Source organism: Danio rerio, chromosome 3 (genome assembly GCF_049306965.1).
Source record: "Danio rerio strain Tuebingen ecotype United States chromosome 3, GRCz12tu, whole genome shotgun sequence".
NCBI classification, from domain to species: Eukaryota; Metazoa; Chordata; class Actinopteri; order Cypriniformes; family Danionidae; genus Danio; species Danio rerio.
The window spans coordinates 38,266,785-38,286,511 of record NC_133178.1 but is presented as its reverse complement, the minus strand read 5'-3'; the positions used below and the strand labels follow the sequence as shown (position 1 = coordinate 38,286,511).

General features: G+C 36.2%; 1 protein-coding gene across 16 annotated transcripts in view; it reads left to right on the top strand.

Annotated features, from left to right (window-relative positions):
- arhgap23a (Rho GTPase activating protein 23a) overlaps positions 1–19,727 on the top strand; it is a 142,060-nt gene that overhangs the window by 113,734 nt on the left and 8,599 nt on the right. For 4 of the 16 annotated variants that reach the window (XM_073944904.1, XM_073944903.1, XM_005164176.6 and 1 more), the window contains 15 exons: positions 3,348–3,506; positions 5,977–6,088; positions 6,226–6,265; positions 8,702–8,839; positions 10,859–11,167; positions 13,137–13,198; positions 13,287–13,515; positions 14,447–14,599; positions 17,087–17,165; positions 17,338–17,411; positions 17,655–17,744; positions 18,054–18,179; positions 18,355–18,396; positions 19,290–19,383; positions 19,689–19,713. In XM_073944904.1, coding sequence (XP_073801005.1) covers positions 3,348–3,506; positions 5,977–6,088; positions 6,226–6,265; positions 8,702–8,839; positions 10,859–11,167; positions 13,137–13,198; positions 13,287–13,515; positions 14,447–14,599; positions 17,087–17,165; positions 17,338–17,411; positions 17,655–17,744; positions 18,054–18,179; positions 18,355–18,396; positions 19,290–19,383; positions 19,689–19,713 — 1,732 coding nt within the window. The remainder of the gene's footprint in view (positions 1–3,347; positions 3,507–5,976; positions 6,089–6,225; positions 6,266–8,701; positions 8,840–10,858; positions 11,168–13,136; positions 13,199–13,286; positions 13,516–14,446; positions 14,600–17,086; positions 17,166–17,337; positions 17,412–17,654; positions 17,745–18,053; positions 18,180–18,354; positions 18,397–19,289; positions 19,384–19,688; positions 19,714–19,727) is intronic. The other 12 variants (XM_073944906.1, XM_073944905.1, XM_073944902.1 and 9 more) reach the window with 3 other exon arrangements.

The window sequence follows — 19,727 nt, the reverse complement described above, 5'->3', positions numbered from 1 at the left end:
AATAGTTGTTAAGAATTGTAGTCTAGGTTAGAATAATCAAACATACATGCTTCATACATCTGATGATTGCCATTGTAGTCATATAGACAGTTGACTTGTGTGTATATATATTTAATGTAGACAGTAAATATATATATTTTTTTGTTGTTGACAGTTGTTTGGGCATGGCGTCATGGTGGGTAACGCGATTGCCCCACAGCAAGAAGGTCGCTGGATTGAGCCCCAGCCAAGTCAGTGGGCAGTCCTGTGTGGAGTTTGCATGTTCACCCTGTGTTCGCATGGGTTTTCTGTGGGTGCTCCGGTTCCCCCCACAGTCCACACACATGCGCTATAGGTGAATTGAAGAAACTAAATTGTCCGTTGTATATGAGTGTGAATGAGTGTGTATGGATGTTTCCCAGTGATGGGTTACAGCTGGAAAGGCATCTGCTGGATAAGTTGGCGGTTCATTCCGCTGTGGCGAATTAATAATGGGACTAAGCCGAATAGAAAATAAATGGGTGAATGAGTTGTTTGGGCACACTGTAAGAAATTATCTTCAATAAGTAACGCCATCATTTATTTACTCTTATGTTGTTCCAAAATTATTTGACTCTCTTTTGTGGAATTTTAGGATTAAATGCCTGTGATTCTCATTGATATCTCTATTTAAAAATACAACGGAAGTCCTAGAGAATGACTGTGGTTTATTATCTTTATTATTTGGAAAGTCATCAGGGTGAGTAAATCATTACAGCATTTTGTATGAACTTTCCCTTTAAATCAGATGCAGCATATTAATAATGTGTATAAATAATGTAATATGAATTGAATATTAGGCCGGTTTAAAAGCTACAATTTGTTCTTGAAATTCAGCCAGGTTAATCCTGAATTATGTGGATCAAATGTACCCCAGCTTTATTAAAATGTGTTTTTGAGCAACACATGCTGAAGATCAGAACCAGATCAAAAATCAAGGCTGCATTACATGATATGCTCCAATCTCTAAATACTTGTTTCCTTTAAAACAATCCATTTTAAAGCATTGATCTAATCTATTAGGTAAAATTGGAGCAAGTCACCTTTGATCAACTTAGTTTAGCATGCTAACTAAACCAGCCAAATCTTGACCTTTAGTTTAGTTTTGCTGCCACCTCATGGTTTGAATTGGTGTTGTTTTAGTGGGTTTACTGGTTGACGGAATATCCTTAGTCACTGACATACCAACGTGCAGCCAAATTATGCTTTTGAAGTGATCATTTTTCCTGCAGGGCTAGAAAGAGCTGAAACAACTAAGCACATGCTTTGAAATTAGAGGTTTTTCAAGTTTTTGATGCCAGTAATCTCACAAAACGCTTATGGGCCATTCTTCAACTACAGGCACTTTTAGCCTTGTGAAGTTGAGAAAAAAAAACATGTTCAAAATGAAATTAACATAGACTCATAAGTTTAAACAAATTTTCTAGTTTTAAGATCTGTACGAGGACAAACTTAGATTAGAAGAGAAACTTTTTTTTTTACATCGTGAACAGAAAAAAAAGGTCAATTCCACCACATCTCAATATACAGCTTATTTCAAAATGAAATAAATGATGGCAGTCAGACCTTTTGTATCTAGTTTAACCAATCTTTCCACAATATATATATATATATATATATATATATATATATATATATATATATATATATATATATATATATATATATATATATATATATATATATATATTTATACATTTGTCAATGAAATAAATTAGTTGATTGCTGAATTGTACACCTGTCACACTCTAAAATGTAATATTAATTTGGTTAAGAGCTTATTAGAAAATAAAAAACTGAATTTGTATATTAATGTTTTAATGTTTGATGAGAACTTTTTAAATATTTTTTAAATATGTGTGTGGTGATGGAAATGACATGTCTAAAGTTTATTGTGAAAAAATGAAAAATAGCTTCACTGATTAGCTTTGAATTGATACTAGCCTTTCATGTATACAAGCACTCCTATTTATCTTAATTTTGTTTGGTTTCTAAAAACATCATTGAAGGTACAACATATAAATATAAATAATAATAAATGTATATAATACTAAATAAATGTATTTCCTTATCAAGCAATATTTACCTTTGATTATTCTTAGTGTTGTTGATAAAAATTTAAATTCCTTCATCTTGAACATGTGCTTAGATGGCAGTATTCATTTTCATAAAATCCACCTAATTAATGTTTTACACAAACTTTTTAAAGCGACATTACAGTGTTGTGGTGGAGATGACACTGATACTGTGCGACAGCTATATTTTGTATTAAATATAATATTGATAATAGTCTCACATTAATAACTATAAAATATTTAAATTATTTCACTAGTGCTTTATTAAGATACATGAATAGATACCAGATAAATAAGATTTTAAAATGTTATTTTCATTGTTGAAGTTTAAAACTCTGGTTGTGCGACAAGGCAAAAACAGTGATTTTGACACCTAAAAGGAGGTTAAATAAAATGAAAAAAATATAATAGAAACCTAGTATTTAAGTAGGTTTTATTATTAGTTTGACAAAGAAAGAGGAATTTAAACCATAATATATTTTTGAATATATGATCAAAGTACATAAAAATGGCCGTAGTTGAAGAATTACCCTTATATATGAAGGATTTTGCAGATCAAGGTGGATCTTTAAAGTATTAGCCAGTTAGTAACCAGTTAACAACTCCAAAGAGGTTTCTATCAAAACATACCTGCAACAACCAATCACTTCCCACCAAACACATGCAACACTGAGCACTAAGCGCTTTAGCAAGAACTGAAACCATGTGTTAATACAAAGAGTGCTTGTACGTCTCATTTCCACATTGAGCACATATTTCATGGAGGGCTACAAGTCAGGTACAAAATATTTGATTGTTTTTCTGCTTTCCTCATCTTTCATTTGACGTTTTTAGTTTGGCATGCGAGCAGTGAGTACTGATTCTGTACCTTCCATAATTTGATTTGTTTGATTTGTGGGTATATGGTTAATCTCTAAAGCTCATTAGGTTGTGCAGTAAATTTAGCGCCTGAAAATTCAATGATATATCACAGAGGAAGAGTTTCTCTCTTTATGTGTGTGCTGGTGTGTGTGTGTGTGTGTGTGTGTGTGTGTGTGTTATTAAATCTGAATATCCTTAAATTAACTGTGCAACACCATTTGCCTTCCCTCTAATCTTTCCCTCCTTTCTTCCTGTTCCTGTTCTTCCCCTTGTTTCAATCTTTCTCCTTTTACCAACACTTTATAACTTTCTTTCATTCTTGTTGTCCTACCTTTCCTTCCTTCCTTCCCTCCCCTTTTCCTCTCCTTTCCTTCGTTCCACTCCTTCCCACAGATGAGCCGACCAGTCCAAGTGCAGATCTGCGGGCACGTCATGTCCCCGCCTCCTCCGTCGTGTCCAGTGGCGGTATAAACTCCGCCCCTGCTGTGATCACAAGCCCCGCCTCCCCAACCTTCACCTTTCCCCTCAACCGCCTTTTCTCCCACAACTGCAGTGAGTGAAGCAGGGAACGAAAAACACTGTCGCTACTACAAAAATAACCATGTGCAAATCGATGTCTGGATCAAAACAATGCAACACAGATTAAGTGCCCTTGTTATGCTATTTTGCTTATTCACTTTCATGTGGTGTGTGCTAAAGCTGAATATAAAAGTACGTGGAGTTATTGACTCCCCCCTAAAAAAGAAACGAGTCTGAAATGGGTCGTCAGAAATTACATTTCTTCTATCTATCAATTTTCATCACCGGCTACCTGTAAACAATGGCTACGTCCAATATTGCATAGTTTACTACTAAATAGTATGTGAAAAACAGTATGCGAGCCAAGTAGTATGTCCGTATTCATGGTATTCAAAAAGAAAGTAGGCGAAAAGGATACTGATGATCTACTTCTTCATACGAGATTCTGAAGTGCAACACTATCCCATGATGCAATACGAGAAAATTCATGAATGTAAATGAAACGACAAAACTGACGCAGACAAGTCATGTGATTATGACAAATGGAGGATGTAATGTTTTCGAGTTTCATTCATAGTACTCACATTGATATTACAAAGAACATACTTTTCTAATGGTCATGTAGTAAATTCAAATTCAATTGTAGTATCTATACAAGTTGTAGGCGATTTCAGATGCAGCCAATGACTACTTTGAACCTCAATCTCTAAGACAGTTTGGTTGTGAATATGCTGTAAAGTTTAGGGTGCTTTCACACCTGTGAATCGATTCAGTTGTTCCGAAACAGAGATTACAAATGTTACATTGTTGCTCTTTGCTCTTGAAGTGGTTTGCTTTCACACTGCAAAGTTTCTAATCGGACCAAAAGAGCTAAAACAAGTCACGTGCAAGTAAACTCTCCTTACATTGGTCAGAGTGTCAGGGTTTATTTTGCAGCGTCCCGCTCAGCTGTCAGGAGAGGTGGTGGTTTGGTGGTGATTGACAAGGTGTGCGCGAGAGAAATGCGGTGGGGAGGGGTGAGAAGGGTGCGCGACGATGCCTATTTGAGGACCAGGAGGGAGACGCGAGATTACCGGGAGATCATCACTCGTTTGCGGGCATCCGGAGACTCGCGAAACTTCCCGCCCTACTCATAATTCTCTATAATTACATATCCATAAAAACACTGTTATATAACCGCGCTCGGATCGAATCGCTTTCTCACTGCAATCGAACCGCTCAAGGGTTCATTTCAGTCGAGCTGAGACCACCTCACTCAGGCGGTCTCGGAGCGATTACTTTGGCGCGGAACAGAGCGCGATTGCCCTGTTCACATATGCCAAACGAACCGCGCTAACTGGGCAAACGAGACAGGTTTCGAAACAAAAGTGTAGGTGTGAAAGCACCCTTAGATATGGTAATGAGAGTAAGTGGTAAATGAGCCCAGCAGACACACAACTTCAGAAGACGTTAACATTAGGTTCAATTTAGGTCACCAACGTCTACGAACAATTTTAATTTGACATCCAATAATGCAGTAAAATGACGTTGATATTTTGTTGATTTTAGGTTGTGTTGGAAAGTGACCAAAATCCAACATCTAACAAGCCAACATCTTAAACCAACATCATATTGACGTCAAATACTGAAATTTTTTCATCAAGAATGGCAACCAAAATCCAACGTCTGATGACATTATATTGGTAATGCCCACACAACATCAAGCTGTAACAGCATTAGACATTGATATTTGGTTGTTTTTAGGTTGCGTTGGAAAGTAACCAAAATGCAACTTTTGTCCAATGTTGGACAGTGACGTCGACCTTAGGTTGGGTTCTGAAGTCAACCTGATTTTCATTTCCAAACAAAATGCAATGTTCCACAACAATGGGGTACAAGGTCAGTCTGACGTCATGTTGACGTCCTGTGCCTGCAGGGTGCTATAAGTGGTTGACAATTACAACAGTCCCCATCTGACCAATTAGATCAGATAAGGCGGTTTATCAAGGAGTATCTTAGAGAAACCAGATCCTCAAAAGAACCGTTTCAGACAAAGGGGGGGAAAAAAAGATATGATGCTCTAATGAATTTTATAAAGAAATGAAAGTGTTTTTGAGCTTGCATGGATCGTAAATTTGCTGTAAAATAACATTTAAAATAGCATATAAGGGGCACTTTAAGAAATTTAGTTAAAAATTGTTGCATGTGATCGACGTAGAGCTCCCCCTACTGCATGCGTATTCGTACTGCACAAAACAGTCAAATGTGAATGTGCATGCTGCATCTCATATAGATCCACAATGATCGTTTGGTAATGCCTGTGCATCATCTTTACTGAGACTGTGATGAAGATCATCTCCCTCCCACCTCCTAATCTCAGATACTCCCCACTCAACTCCACACTAACTGTCCTTCACCAGATCTCTCGTTCTCTCTCTTCTCCTATACTCTGTATTCCTTTTTCACTGAATTTAATGAATGGATGTCTCTCTCTCTCTCTCCCTCTCTCTCTCCCCATGAGCAGGTGATCCTAAATCTAATCGTCGCTCCTCGTACCTGTTGGCCATCACCACTGAACGCTCCAAGTCATGTGATGAGGGGCTTAACGCATATAGAGAAGAGGGCCGGGTCTTCTCGTGAGTTTTGGGATTTTTTACTATACTGTTATGATTTGCACTATAATGCAAACAACATCAGGAAGGGCATTTTTGAGATATTTAGATGTCAGTCAGTGTTTATGCTTTAACATATTCCTGTTGTGCTTGTTTAACAGGAGGCTTCCAAAAAGAGTCAAGAGCTTCTTTACTGAAGGGGTGAGTTTACTACAGTAGAAACTGTCATACACTCTCATACTCTGACACAGAGCAGAATTTCGTAATCTTGTTAACGTAAATACTGTATTTCCAGCTCAAGCTTTTAGTAATTTGTAACTTTTGATTTAGTTGTTAATTTATATAACTGTATATGATCTCATTCATACATTTTAGTGCAATTTTCTTACTCAGAACCTCCAAACTCGTGTTGTTATATCTTTTCCAACTGATTCGACTTACGGTTTTTCAAAAAGTGACTCGGAAAATTCAGAAAATTCCCATTGACTTTACATTGGACCAAACTTTAGGAGCTCATAACTTTGCGCCAGACTGTAATAGAGACTTAAGGTTGAGCTCATTTAACTCAGACTATAAATCTGCCAATCAATGAATACCTTTCAACTTACTAGCCACACCCTAGCAAACACATAGGGCACCCTAACAAACTGTCCCATAGACTTCCATTGTAAAAAAGCTGCCATTGACTTTACATTGGACATAGTAATAACATAGCAAACCATTCTAACAATATACTAACTAATATGCTAATCATACTAGCAACATGCTAATTCTTAATAAATTTATGCTAACAACATGCTAATTTATACTAGAAACATGCTAACAACATGCTAATTCATACTGGAGCCATGCTAATTTATGTTAGCAACCTCCTAGTAACTATTCAGAACACCCTAGCAACCCTTAGCGTAGATAAGGTTAGCACCTTATCAACCACCTAGCAACACCTTAGCAACCAACCAGCAACACTTTAGCAACAACCTAGAACACCTTAGCAACCAGCTAGCAACACCCTAGAAACCACCTAGCAACGACCTATAACACCTTAGCAACCAACTAGAAACACCTTAGCAATTGCTTAGCAACCACTCAGAACACTCTAGCAACCACCTAGCAACACTTTAGCTATCACCTAGCAACACCAAGCAACCACTTAGTAGTGCCTTATTAACCCCCTAGCAACCACTCAGAACACTCTAACAACCACCTAGCAACACCTTAGCAATGAACTAGAACACCATAGCAACCACTCAGAACACCCTAGCAACCACCTAGCAACACCTTAGCAATGACCTAGAACACCAGAGCAACCTCCTAGCAATACCTTAGCAACCACCTAGATCACCCTAGCAACACCTTAACAACCACTCAGAACAACCAAGGAACTGAGTTGCAACACCCTAGCAACCACCATTGAACGCCTTAGCAACCATTTATAACCCCCTATCAACCACCTAGCAATAAACATACCCATCCATACTATAAACATGCTAAGATAAATGTACCTCTCTATCTACGCCAGCTGTTTAAAGCTTAAAAACTACTTCAATGATTTAAACTAAAGCTACTTCAACTACTACTTGTTGTTGGATGGTGCAGTGGATGGCGGAGGGGTGTCGCGGACGAAAGTGAGTGGGGCATGGGTGTCGCAGATAAAAGTGAAGAGGGTGGGGAAGTTGCGGAAGAAAGTGAAAGTGAACAGTGGACGGGGGAGGAGGGCGGTTGAGGAGGGGGATCGGTAAAATCAGGTGCCGGATCAATTTTCAGAGGTACCGGATCCGGCGTGTTTCGGGACAAATTAAGCCCTGGTTTCAACTATAAGTTGAACTTATAGTTGATAAGTTGAACTTGTTGTTGGATGGTGCAGTGGATGGCGGAGGGGTGTCGCGGACGAAAGTGAGTGGGGCATGGGTGTCGCAGATAAAAGTGAAGAGGGTGGGGAAGTTGCGGAAGAAAGTGAAAGTGAACAGTGGACGGGGGAGGAGGGCGGTTGAGGAGGGGGATCGGTAAAATCAGGTGCCGGATCAATTTTCAGAGGTACCGGATCCGGCGTGTTTCAGGACAAATTAAGCCCTGGTTTCAACTATAAGTTGAACAATAAAGTATGGTGTTTTTGATAGTTTTTCGATTGTCTTTTTTTGTTAATCACATATGTAAAGATGTGAGCTTGCAAATTCGTCATCTTAGAATTATAAGGTTCTATCTGATTCAGTTTTTGTCAAAATTGAGTTACTGACATATTCTTATTAAATGACTTACATTATGGTATGTTTCTTATAAGCTGTTTACATTTTTTGCTTACATTGTTCACATACTGTTTGCTATATGGAATGCAAAAACGTTGAAGCTCATTCTCTCAAAATCATTCAGAGCCTAGATTGAACCCTATAATTTCAAGGTGACGAATTGGTATAACAATTTAGTCACAAAAATTTGTGACATATAGCACACCCCGACTTCATAACATAAGTTAGTCAGAGGAATGTGCAATAATTAAAAATGCAGAAATTAAATATGCTGTATGCTGTAGCTTTATGCAGCTTTAAATGTTCTCTTCCTGTATTGCGCGTCTTTGTATAATGCAGTTCCCTGTTAGTGTCATATTTGTGTTTTTACATATTCTATGTTCTGGTTTAGTCTCTGGACAGTCTGGGTGCTGCTGAAGAGGCTCGCTCTAAACGACACTCTACCTCTGAGCTGGGCAACATCAGCTACAGTGACGTGAAGAGAGAAGGCTGGCTCCACTTCAAACAGATCCACACGGAGAAGGGCAAGGTAAGAGAAAGAAACGGCAAGAGTAGCTTTAGATTGATATCCGAAGTGGTTATTACTCAGCTTGTGACCAAAGGTTATGGTTTAAAGTTGCTTTGGTTTAAAGGGGTCATGAACTGAGAAATCAAAGTCACTTGATCTTTTGATACTATAAAAGCATTCTGTGAGACTCGAAATTCAAAACGTTTGGAGTTAGTCAGCTTATATTGAAGCCAATCTGCCTAAATGACCGGCTGTGACTGTGACATTTCATGATGTAATATTTGGCTAAACTCCACCTCCATAGAAGAAGATCAATGCATGTTTCTAAAGCTCTGCCTGTTTAGCTCTGACCCTGATTTTTACATGTTGTGCATGAATAAATAAAGATTCTCCGAAGATGCAGTGCAATGGAAAAACACAATCTTTGAATTGCCCTTCTTCTGATCCCAACATTATGAAAGAGTGGATGAACTTCCAGATCACGTCATTAGGATATTGGTTCTTTTTTAACTTTAGTTCACTGTAGATTCATTTACAAACAAAGCGCACATTAAAGAAATTGAATTATACAATTGAAAGCAGGGGAAACTCAAAGACAATTCTAAACTGACAATAGTGACTGGTTGATTGGTAATGAAGAAGTTCTCACTTCCTTCATCTCCCTCTGCTCATGGCCTTTTGCATTTATATAGTTTTTGGTGGCCTGCCAAATCTCACAAGTTAACCTGCAAACAATTTTGTGCTCAATAGATGTCTAGTTGACATCTAAACATAGACAGCTTGGCTAAAACAAGGCTAAACTTGGGCTGTCAGTGAAAATCTTATAGACATCTAAGAACAGCTCAAAACTAGACTAGTCGTCAAATAGACAGATTAGACAGGCTTTATATGTGTAGTCATTCATTTCTGTTTATTTGACAACTGGTCTAGTTTTGGCCTATTCTATTAGATTTTCACTGACAGCCCAAGTTTAGCCTTGTTTTGACCAATCTGTCTACGTTTAGATGTCTATTAGACGTCTGTTATACACAAAATTGTTTGCAAGGTAACTTGTGAGATTTGGCAGGCCACCAAAAACTGTAAAAAAATAACAGCCCAAGTTTAGTCTTGTTTTAGCCAAGATGACTATGTTTAGACGTCTATTAGACATCTGTTCAAATCAAAAAAACACTTGCTGGGTATCCAGTTTGTGACAGATGACTCCCATTTTTTTAAGGATTTTGTTGTTTATATTCGTGAACTAAATGGTGGTGTTCTTAGGGACTTCATGTTTCTTCCTCTTTTTTTTCTTCCCTGTGTAGGCTATTACACTAATTTCAAGGCTAATGTTTTTATTTTGATCATTTCTTCATATTCAGTTCACACGTATTTCAAGCTATTTTCATGTTTAACAATTTGTAGACTTCTGATTGAGTATTACAGAGAGCTTACAACCTACATGTACTTACTACATTCTGCCCTGAAGGCGCAGTATGTAATTTCCGCCACTAGAGGAACATATTCATAACCAACAAAGGCATATTTTTTGGACCACTGAAGCAATTGCTGATGAGGGACAAGCATAATGGGACATAAAAACAGCAGAACTTTTATTATGCCACAATTTTCTGCTTCTGGTTCTTCTAGTTCTGATCACGTGGGGAAGAAGCAGCACTGTTTTATCATAATATATACATTTTGGGGTTCTATTATAACTATAATACATGACATATTAAAGTGTCTTACAGTAGGTGTTGCCCTATTTTCTATAAAATCAAAACAGACACTGGTTCCTAGATAAAACAGCTTATTTCTCTGGATTTGAACATTCTTTGAAACTTTTGGGATTATGTATGATAGAAAAATATGTAACACTGTTAATTTTAATGAAAACAAATCTCATATGTTGTGCCTTTAACACGTGGTTCAACAAATACTATAAGTAGACATCAGAGAACTGCACAATTTAATAATAAAGGTAGTTCCTATCACTGTTGAATTGTTTGTTAAGTGACTGATTAGTACCTTGTCTGATCTGTTGTGTATCCCTCTCTTTTGCAGAAGGTTGGCAGTGCAATCTGGCCATGGAGACGGGTGTTCTCTGTGCTTAGGACCCATTCTCTGTTTCTTTATAAAGACAAGCGAGAGGCAGTGCTTAAAGGGGCGCAATTAGGGGGCGGGGCTGAAGACGAGCAGCCAATCAGCATCCGGGGCTGCCTTGTGGATATAGCATACAGTGAAACGAAGCGCAAGCACGCGCTGAGATTGACCACGCAGGACTTCTGCGAGTACCTGCTGCAGGCGGAGGACAGAGAGGACATGCTGGAGTGGATCCGAGTCATCAGGGACAACAGCAAGACCGACAACGAGGTGAGGATGATGATGCTGCAGTATAGTGTATGATTCAGTTTTGTTGCTCTGGCTTTGTGCAGATGATGTTGTGTTTGCAAGTAAAGAGAAGTTGATTGGTTGTTTATGCTAATTGGGTGTTTGTGTTTTAGATCTGCTTTCACCCTCAGGTGTGGCAGCAATTGTAAATGTGGTCATAATACTTCATTTTATATATGTTTTACTTTATTTAAATGATTTTCTAAAAGAAACATTCTAATATAAAAGAGTAAATTAAAGTAAGAAAATGTGCAAGTATTTCATTCTATATTTTTGAATCGCAAAAGGTTATTTTTTTTTAACTAAAATCTAAAATTGTTTTACTTTATTAAAGATACAAAAAAAAACATCAGTCTGGCGGACTCAAAAAGTAGGGGAAATAGTAAAGTATAATAGTATAGCCTTTTTCTGGTGCCTTTTTGCCTTTTTTAATAATAGCCATGTTAATAAAAGCTTTTTAATTTTTTTAACTACTTTTTTGAGTGATTAACTAATTTAAGTAAACATGCTAAAATTAAAGTTAGGAGTTTTTGTTTATTTTTTAATTGAAAAAAAATCTAAATTTATTAATTAATTTATCTTTATGCTTTTGATTAAGTAGCATTCAACCTGGATGCCGGACCATTTCGCTGGAAATATCTTCAAATAAATTATTATTTAGGCCTATTTAACTATTCATTTATTATTTATGTACAATAAATGAGACAAAAATGTAAATGAAAACATAAATAAAAAAAGCTTATTTATTGACTGTCTTAGCAACTAAAACTTGCTTTATTTATTTATTGAGGCCTACTTATTTGTATGTACGTTTGTACCTTTATTTTAGTTGTCTTTTATTTATTTAATTTTATTTTCCAAAATGAATCCTCATTTCGGGCGAGGCAGTGGCGCAGTAGGTAGTGCTTTCGCCTCACAGCAAGAAGGTCGCTGGGTTGCTGGTTCAAACCTCGGCTCAGTTGGCGTTTCTGTGTGGAGTTTGCATGTTCTCTCTGCCTTCGCGTGGGTTTCCTCCGGGTGCTCCGGTTTCCCACACAGTCCAAAGACATGCAGTACAGGTGGATTGGGTAGTCTAAATTGTCCGTAGTGTATGAGTGTGTGTGTGTGTGTGTGAATGTGTGTGTAAATGTATCCCAGAGATGGGTACGCATGCGCTGCGTAAAAACTTGCTGGATAAGTTGGCGGTTTATTCTGCTTTGGCGACCCCGGATTAATAAAGGGACTAAGCCGACAAGAAAATGAATGAAAGAATGATGAATCCTCATTTCACTTAACATGTTTACAATGATAATAAAGCTTGTTAACAAGTTTTTAATGATTAATGAAGGAATTATAATGTTTTGTCTCATTTCATTTTCATTCACAAGTAGCAGGGTATTTACAGCTATTGTAAATTTCAGTCCATTCGCATCCCGTCCGTTTGTGCACCCTGCATAGTCGCAAACTGCGGTTATACCTAAAAACACATTCTAACTGCTTTAGTGTGTCGGCAGTACGACTCGCAGCAGTAAGGCTCCTTTTATAGTGTCACTCACTGTACTCTTTTATTTTATGACATTTTAAATGTTTTATATGTTTTTATGCGTTTTATTGTGAAACTAAAATACACAAATTATAAAGTACATTTATTTTATTAAACGATTTGAAATCAAATGAAATGTGAAAGTAACATATTTAGTTAAAACTAATCTCTATTATTTTATTATAAATATGCAAACATCAGCCTAATCAAGTTTTTTTTTATAAATATATGAAAATGCGCTTTAATTTGAACTTTTATATTTGTGTTAGATGTTTAGTGAATGAAAAAGTTTAGATTTAAATGATTTTTTCTGCAGTTGTCACTATGTGTTATCGTCTGCACGGCACAACGTGTCAATGTTGGAGGTTGGACAATTTATTTTATTTTACAGTAAAATTGAAACTATTCTTTTTTTATGTTCGTCTGCAGGAATTGGGTTTCTCACGACAAGCTCTCATCAATAAAAAGCTTAACGACTACAGGAAGCAAAGGTGAGATACAGTACAAGACCACTGCAGAAACTTCAACACATTTTATTAATCCGAATTCAAAAATGACCTTCTTGGTTCCCTTCTGCAGTCCAACGGGTAACAAACCAGACTCCTCACCCAGAGTGCATCGAATGACCTTCCTCCTCAGCAAGCCAGACAACAGCGCACCTCCACGCTCCCCAAAACACGAGGCCAAAGATGAGAGCAGCCCCCCAAAATCTCCCTGGGGTATAAACATAATGAAGAAGAGCAAGAAGGCCGGTCCTAAAGCTTTTGGCGTCCGTCTAGAGGACTGCCAGCCTGCAGTAAACAACAAGGTTTGTCCTGGATTTTCTAGGGAAAAGTTTGGGAACAGAAAGACGTTTTTTTAGTAGATTATTTTGCTTGCCAATGCTGCATTTATTCGATCAAAAGTACAGTAAAAATGTTAAATATGTGAAATATTGCGAAAGTGCTTTCTTATTAATTTGATTTGTCTTTATTTCTTAAGCACTTTTACAATGTAGATTGTGTCAGAGCAGCTTAATATAGAACAAGTTCAATTAAAAGTATTTTAAAATGTAATTTGCTCTCGTGATTCAAAGCAGAATTTTCTTCATCATCATTACTCATATTATCCTTCAGAAATTAATCTAATATGAGGATCTGATGCTCAAAAAAACATTATTATTATTATCAGTGTTGAAAACATTTGGGTAACTTCAGATTTTCTGTGAAAACTCTAATGTAAATTATAAACATGTAAATTATTTTATTCATAGAAGAAAAAAGCTATTTCAATTAAATGCTGTTATTTTTAATACTTTTAATCAAATAATCCTAAAATAAGTACAATTGTATCAGTTTTCACAGAACTATGAAATTGGAAAGAAATTAATCATTATTAACGATCGAGTACCAATAACTATTGATCATAGTAGAGCACCAAATCAGAATATTACACTAATTTTAGAAGGATCATGTGACACAGTAGACTGGAGTAATGATGCTAAAAATTTAGCAATGAATCACAGGAATATTTTACATTTTTAAACTACATTGACCAAGAAAATACTTATTTTAAATTGTAATAATATATATATGTATTTTTTTTACATTTTTTATTAAATAAATGCAGCCTTGGTGAGCAGAATTGGCTTTAAAAAGAGAATGAAAAAATCCTTAATCTCAAACTGTTAACGGGTAACATGTGTGTCCTCGTTATTTTTATGTGAGCATGTTTAACGTGTGTTTGTGTTGTGTGTGCAGTTCATTCCTCAGATTGTGGAGATCTGCTGTGGGCTGGTGGAGGACATGGGTCTGGAGTATACAGGGATCTACAGAGTGCCAGGAAACAATGCTGTAGTCTCCAGTCTGCAGGAGCAGCTCAACAAAGGAGTAGACATTAACATCACTGAGGAGGTGAGATGAGTTTCCATCCTAATGCAAAGCAAATCCTCAAAAACTGAAATGCGTAAGCATTTCTATCAAGTTGTTTGAGCATCTGACAGTGGTATTGGCAACCTGGTAGTCAAGCAACCAGAAAGGCTGATCAGTTTTTAAGCCAGAATTTATTCAGTTAGCCAATGTATTGCATACATAAATAATTTGGATGTTACATTGACTGAAATTGCTGACGTGACAAGATAATGTTTAGGTCCAGTGAAATTAAAATAAAGGTATTTAGATGTTGGTGAGAGTATTGTTAGTTTTAATGATATCTATTAGCTAGTGTGCTGCATTGGCGTTGCTAGGCCTATTTTTGGGGAGCTGTAGCCCCCCTATATTTCTATACAGCCCCATAAAACTTTTGCGATTAGCTCATAAACTGTACACTGAATTATCGTCTCAGTCCCTGCTAAAATTGATAAGAAAACAGCGGCAGAATCCTCTACTTTTTCATTTGATTGTCAAAACACAGCCGTGGACTGCGAGAGAACGTTATTTTTTTTATAATATTATTGTTATAATATCGGCTTATTTGCAGTTCTTTGATATAAATAACCTTGTATCACCTGTATCCCAATGTCATGGAGGAGCAGTCGGGTTTTCTATGTGTTAACATCATCAGCACAGCTGTCTCCTCCAGCGAAAAGTGTAACTCTTAAGAAACATTTCGCTATTTCTATTTCAAAATAAACTACCAATATTAAACACTTTACAGTTCATGTGGAATTAACTATACCAGGCTTTTTCAAAGTCTAAGACTGTGGGCCTCCCTTTTGACACAACTTATCCATTGGCGCCCCCTTCCTCCCAAACACGCACGCACACACACACACACGCATACGCACACAAACACACACATATATATATATATATATATATATATATATATATATATATATATATATATATATATATATGTATATATATATATATATACAGTATATATAAAGACACAGACAGATGTCAGACTGTTAACTCACTTTTATCATCATTTGCATGAAAGTGCAATTATTTACAGAGTAATAACAAGTATTTTAATATAACATTTTTAAAACTAGGATGATGGTTCAATATGAATAGAACAGATCCAAGAACTGTCCATCCCAGTCAAATCAGAAACCGACCCATTGTATTAGCAGGCATATACCTGTATTGGCGGGCTTGTCAATCAGAAGCGAATTCACAGCTATGGCCTTCTGGGTTAAAAGGTTTTCTTATATTTGACGTATTATTTTTTTGCGTTGTTTAATTAAAACTTTTAAATATAATAAAAAATACATATAATAATTAAACTTAATAATTATATTTTTATTATATTATATTTTCCCGCGCCTCCCCTGACATGCTCTGGCGCCCCCCAGGGGAGGCGTGCCTCACACTTTGAAAACCCCTGAACTATACCATACAATGTTGCACAGAAAGGATAAAACACAGTGACAGAAGCACTTATAGAATGAAACATCAAGTGTTGTCTAGTATTAAAAAAACACTTCTTATTTATTATTATCATTCAGATTGTAAAATATATTAATTAACCTGTAAGTTTAAAAAGATATATTTATATGTTTGTCATTTGATTAGAAAAGGGGCAGTTTATTTATTTGATACATGGAAAAAAATGCATATTGAAAACTACAGTAAACACGAGCGTTGAGCCTTGAGATTACAACCTATATTAAACAAATATTTTAAAGTGTATTACTATTAAATTACTACTTATAAAAGTGATATTAGGGTTTATATATATTATTATAATTTTTTTTCAACCTTATAAAAGTGCTAAGCCCCCCTAAAATGAAAATCAAAAAATCGCCCCTAACATGTCTGGCCCAGTTAAAAGGGGAGGAGCTACCCTTTCTTCATGTTTCAGTTGAGATTACAGAATAAATCAAACATTGTATAAAAGGCACATTTCAAACCAATTATTTAACTGCTGTAATTAGTATCATTAATTATTGTTATTTAAATGTTTGTTTATTATTTGTTTGTTTCTATTTTGCCTTTTGATGTTACATCTTAGCTCAATGCTTCACAATAAAGTCCATGTGTAATTTTTTTCAGAGGATAGGGTGGAAGGGTGGTTAAAAATATATAATCTTTACTTGTTTATTGAATGTATTCTGTAAACTGCTTCATCTATTCAGCTGATGCATTTCAATCTGCCAGTGTTCTCATTAACTCAAGGTTAAAAACCGCCTCAACAGGGCGTTTTGAAAAGTTTTGAATGTTTTTTATGAAATTTGCCATTTCCTTCACTCGTTATTCTCTTATGTGGTACTTCAAAATGTCCATTAAAACAATTCAATAGAAACCTAGCTACTGTTACATTTCTATGAGCTTTTTGACAACAAGTCAACATTCTGGTTATATTCACTTCTCTTGTTTCAGATGATACTTCCTCCTCCTACTGAGTATCCTCTGTTGTTTAAAAACTGCTTTTGTTTTTATGCTCCTGTACAGAAATGGCAGGACCTGAATGTGGTGAGCAGCCTGCTGAAGTCCTTCTTTCGTAAACTCCCTGAACCCCTCTTCACTGATGGTGAGATCAGGAGCATTCTAGCTGTGATCTTAGTGCTGCTTTATATTAATATAACTAGTAAATGAATGGAAATTTATTAAATGTTTTGAAAAGTTTGCAAGGTGTGAAGTACCCTTTGACATGAAGTGAATTTTTCCTCCTTTTATTTCCCTTCCTTTATTTCCTCCTGAAGATAAATATAATGACTTTATCGACGCCAATCGGATGGAGAACGCCAGCGATAGGCTGAGGACAATGAAGAAATTGGTATGAACTTGTTTTCAGCATGTTCGTAATTGAAAGAAAATCAATTATAGTCTAAACTTTTTTGATTACCCTAGTCTTCAGTGTCATGTCATCCTTCAGAAATTAATCAAATATGAGTATTTGTTCCACAAGAAACACTATTAACATTATGATCAACAACAAAGCTATTCTATGCTATAAATATATTTGCATAAATGGCACTTTTGATTAAATTATTGCATTGTCTTCTCTTTATTCCTGCAGATTCGGGACCTACCAGATCATTACTTTCACACTCTGAAATTTTTAGTTGGACACCTAAAGACGGTGGCTGACCACTCTGAGAAAAACAAAGTGAGCAATGCTTGATTTTCTGTGATTCTGTGAAAATTATTTAATTTAATTTAATTATTAATTTAATTATTCAATTCGCCCATTTTTCTTTTTAAACAAAATAAATATAAAATTTTTACCATACAAGGCGTAATGTAACACTTAAGTAATTTACTTGGGTTAAGATTTGTAAGTGATAAAATAATTATTAATTATTGTAAATATATATGAGGGATTTGAGGTTGGCTTTGCTCTAAAAAGGATTATGATAAAGCTTTCAAATAAAATACTTTTATTTGACTTGAAAAGTGTGTTTGTGTGCCTTTCCAGATGGAGCCGCGTAATTTGGCTCTGGTGTTTGGCCCCACTCTTGTTCGAACTTCAGAGGACAACATGACAGACATGGTCACCCACATGCCAGACCGCTACAAGATTGTGGAGACACTCATTCAGCATGTAAAGCACAAAACTGACACAGCATAACACCAACTTCTCAGAAAGTCTCCATTTTATTATGATATTAAACAACAACTCTCTCTCTCTCTCTCTCTCTCTCTCTCTCTCTCTCTCTCTCTCTCTCTCTCTCTCTCTCTCTCTCTCTCGCTCTCTCTCTCTCTCTCTCTCTACACAGTACACCTGGTTTTTCTGCGAAGAACAGGATAAGGATGAAAAGGTTTGTTTTCTTTTTTATATAAAGGGCTCCGGTTATTCTTAGTACATTAGCAGATACTTTTATCCAAAGTAAATTATAAACAAGATGAGAAAGATGAGAAAGCTCTCTCTATATACTGCTTTAATCTTTTATTTTAAGTAATTTTGAATAATAAGGATAGCTAATGCAGAGGTTCCCACTCTTTTCAGCCTGCGACCCCCAAAAAAACAATGCCAGTGACTCATGACCCCCAATATCATCTGAAGTGGTTATAAATATAGAAACTTTGCATGCAATGGCGCACACACACTAATAGGCCCAACTCTATTCTTCATTTTTTGTTTTTTTTATGTATGTGAGTGCTGTGAATGTGCCAGAAATTTTATCCTGGTGCCATAAAATCTATCTGCTGCATCTAACGCTATTGCTGTGTCTTTAATATTATGTAATCACCCCAAGGGTCGCAATCTATATATACATTTATATATATATATATATATATATATATATATATATATATATATATATATATATATATATATATATATATATATATGCATGCAAATGCTGTAACTATAAACTACTATTTTTATCTTCAGTAGATTATAGATCAATATGTAATTCTAATGGTTTAATCACCAAGTCACCCCCTTTATTGTTCGGCAAGCCCCTGAGGGATCCCGACCGCCACTTTGGGAACCATTGCGCTAATGAATAAATGTGAATGAAAAAATCTTAAACAACAGTCTTCTGCTTCACAATGAGCTTCTGATTAGCCAGTTAGTGTTTATTCTCCAAAAGAAACCGGCGGGATGTACTTTATCCCTTACTTATGGAATCTTTATGATTACACTGCTAAGCATTTAACTTTTACAGTCTGTCATGTATCTAAATATTTGCCTGTCGTCTCTCAGACCCCAGTGGACACAGAGGATGTCCAGCCTGCCCCAAACATTGATCATCTGCTCTCCAACATTGGCCGCACAGGCATGCTGGGTGAGGCTTCAGGTGAGGTATCTTAACCACCCCAACCAAGAATGCTCTGGTTAAAATAGTCAGTCATAGTAAACTAATAGTCTTCATTAGCTGACTAACAGCCTTTGGCGAGCAGTCATTTTCCACCTTAACGCCACAACACATACTTTCATCTGCATGTGGACGGACACATCTGTCTGTTGGTTACAGTAGTAGAAACATTTCCTGCATGATAAGTTCTCTACATTTCTCTTGAGTTTTGGTTTCTTTTTAAAAAACCTTTTGTTATATTCACTTTCTGCTGTCTTTCTCTGTACATTTCTGCATTCCTCTCTTAGCTGAGCCTGTGGAACAGCCACTGCGGTAGGATGGGTTTC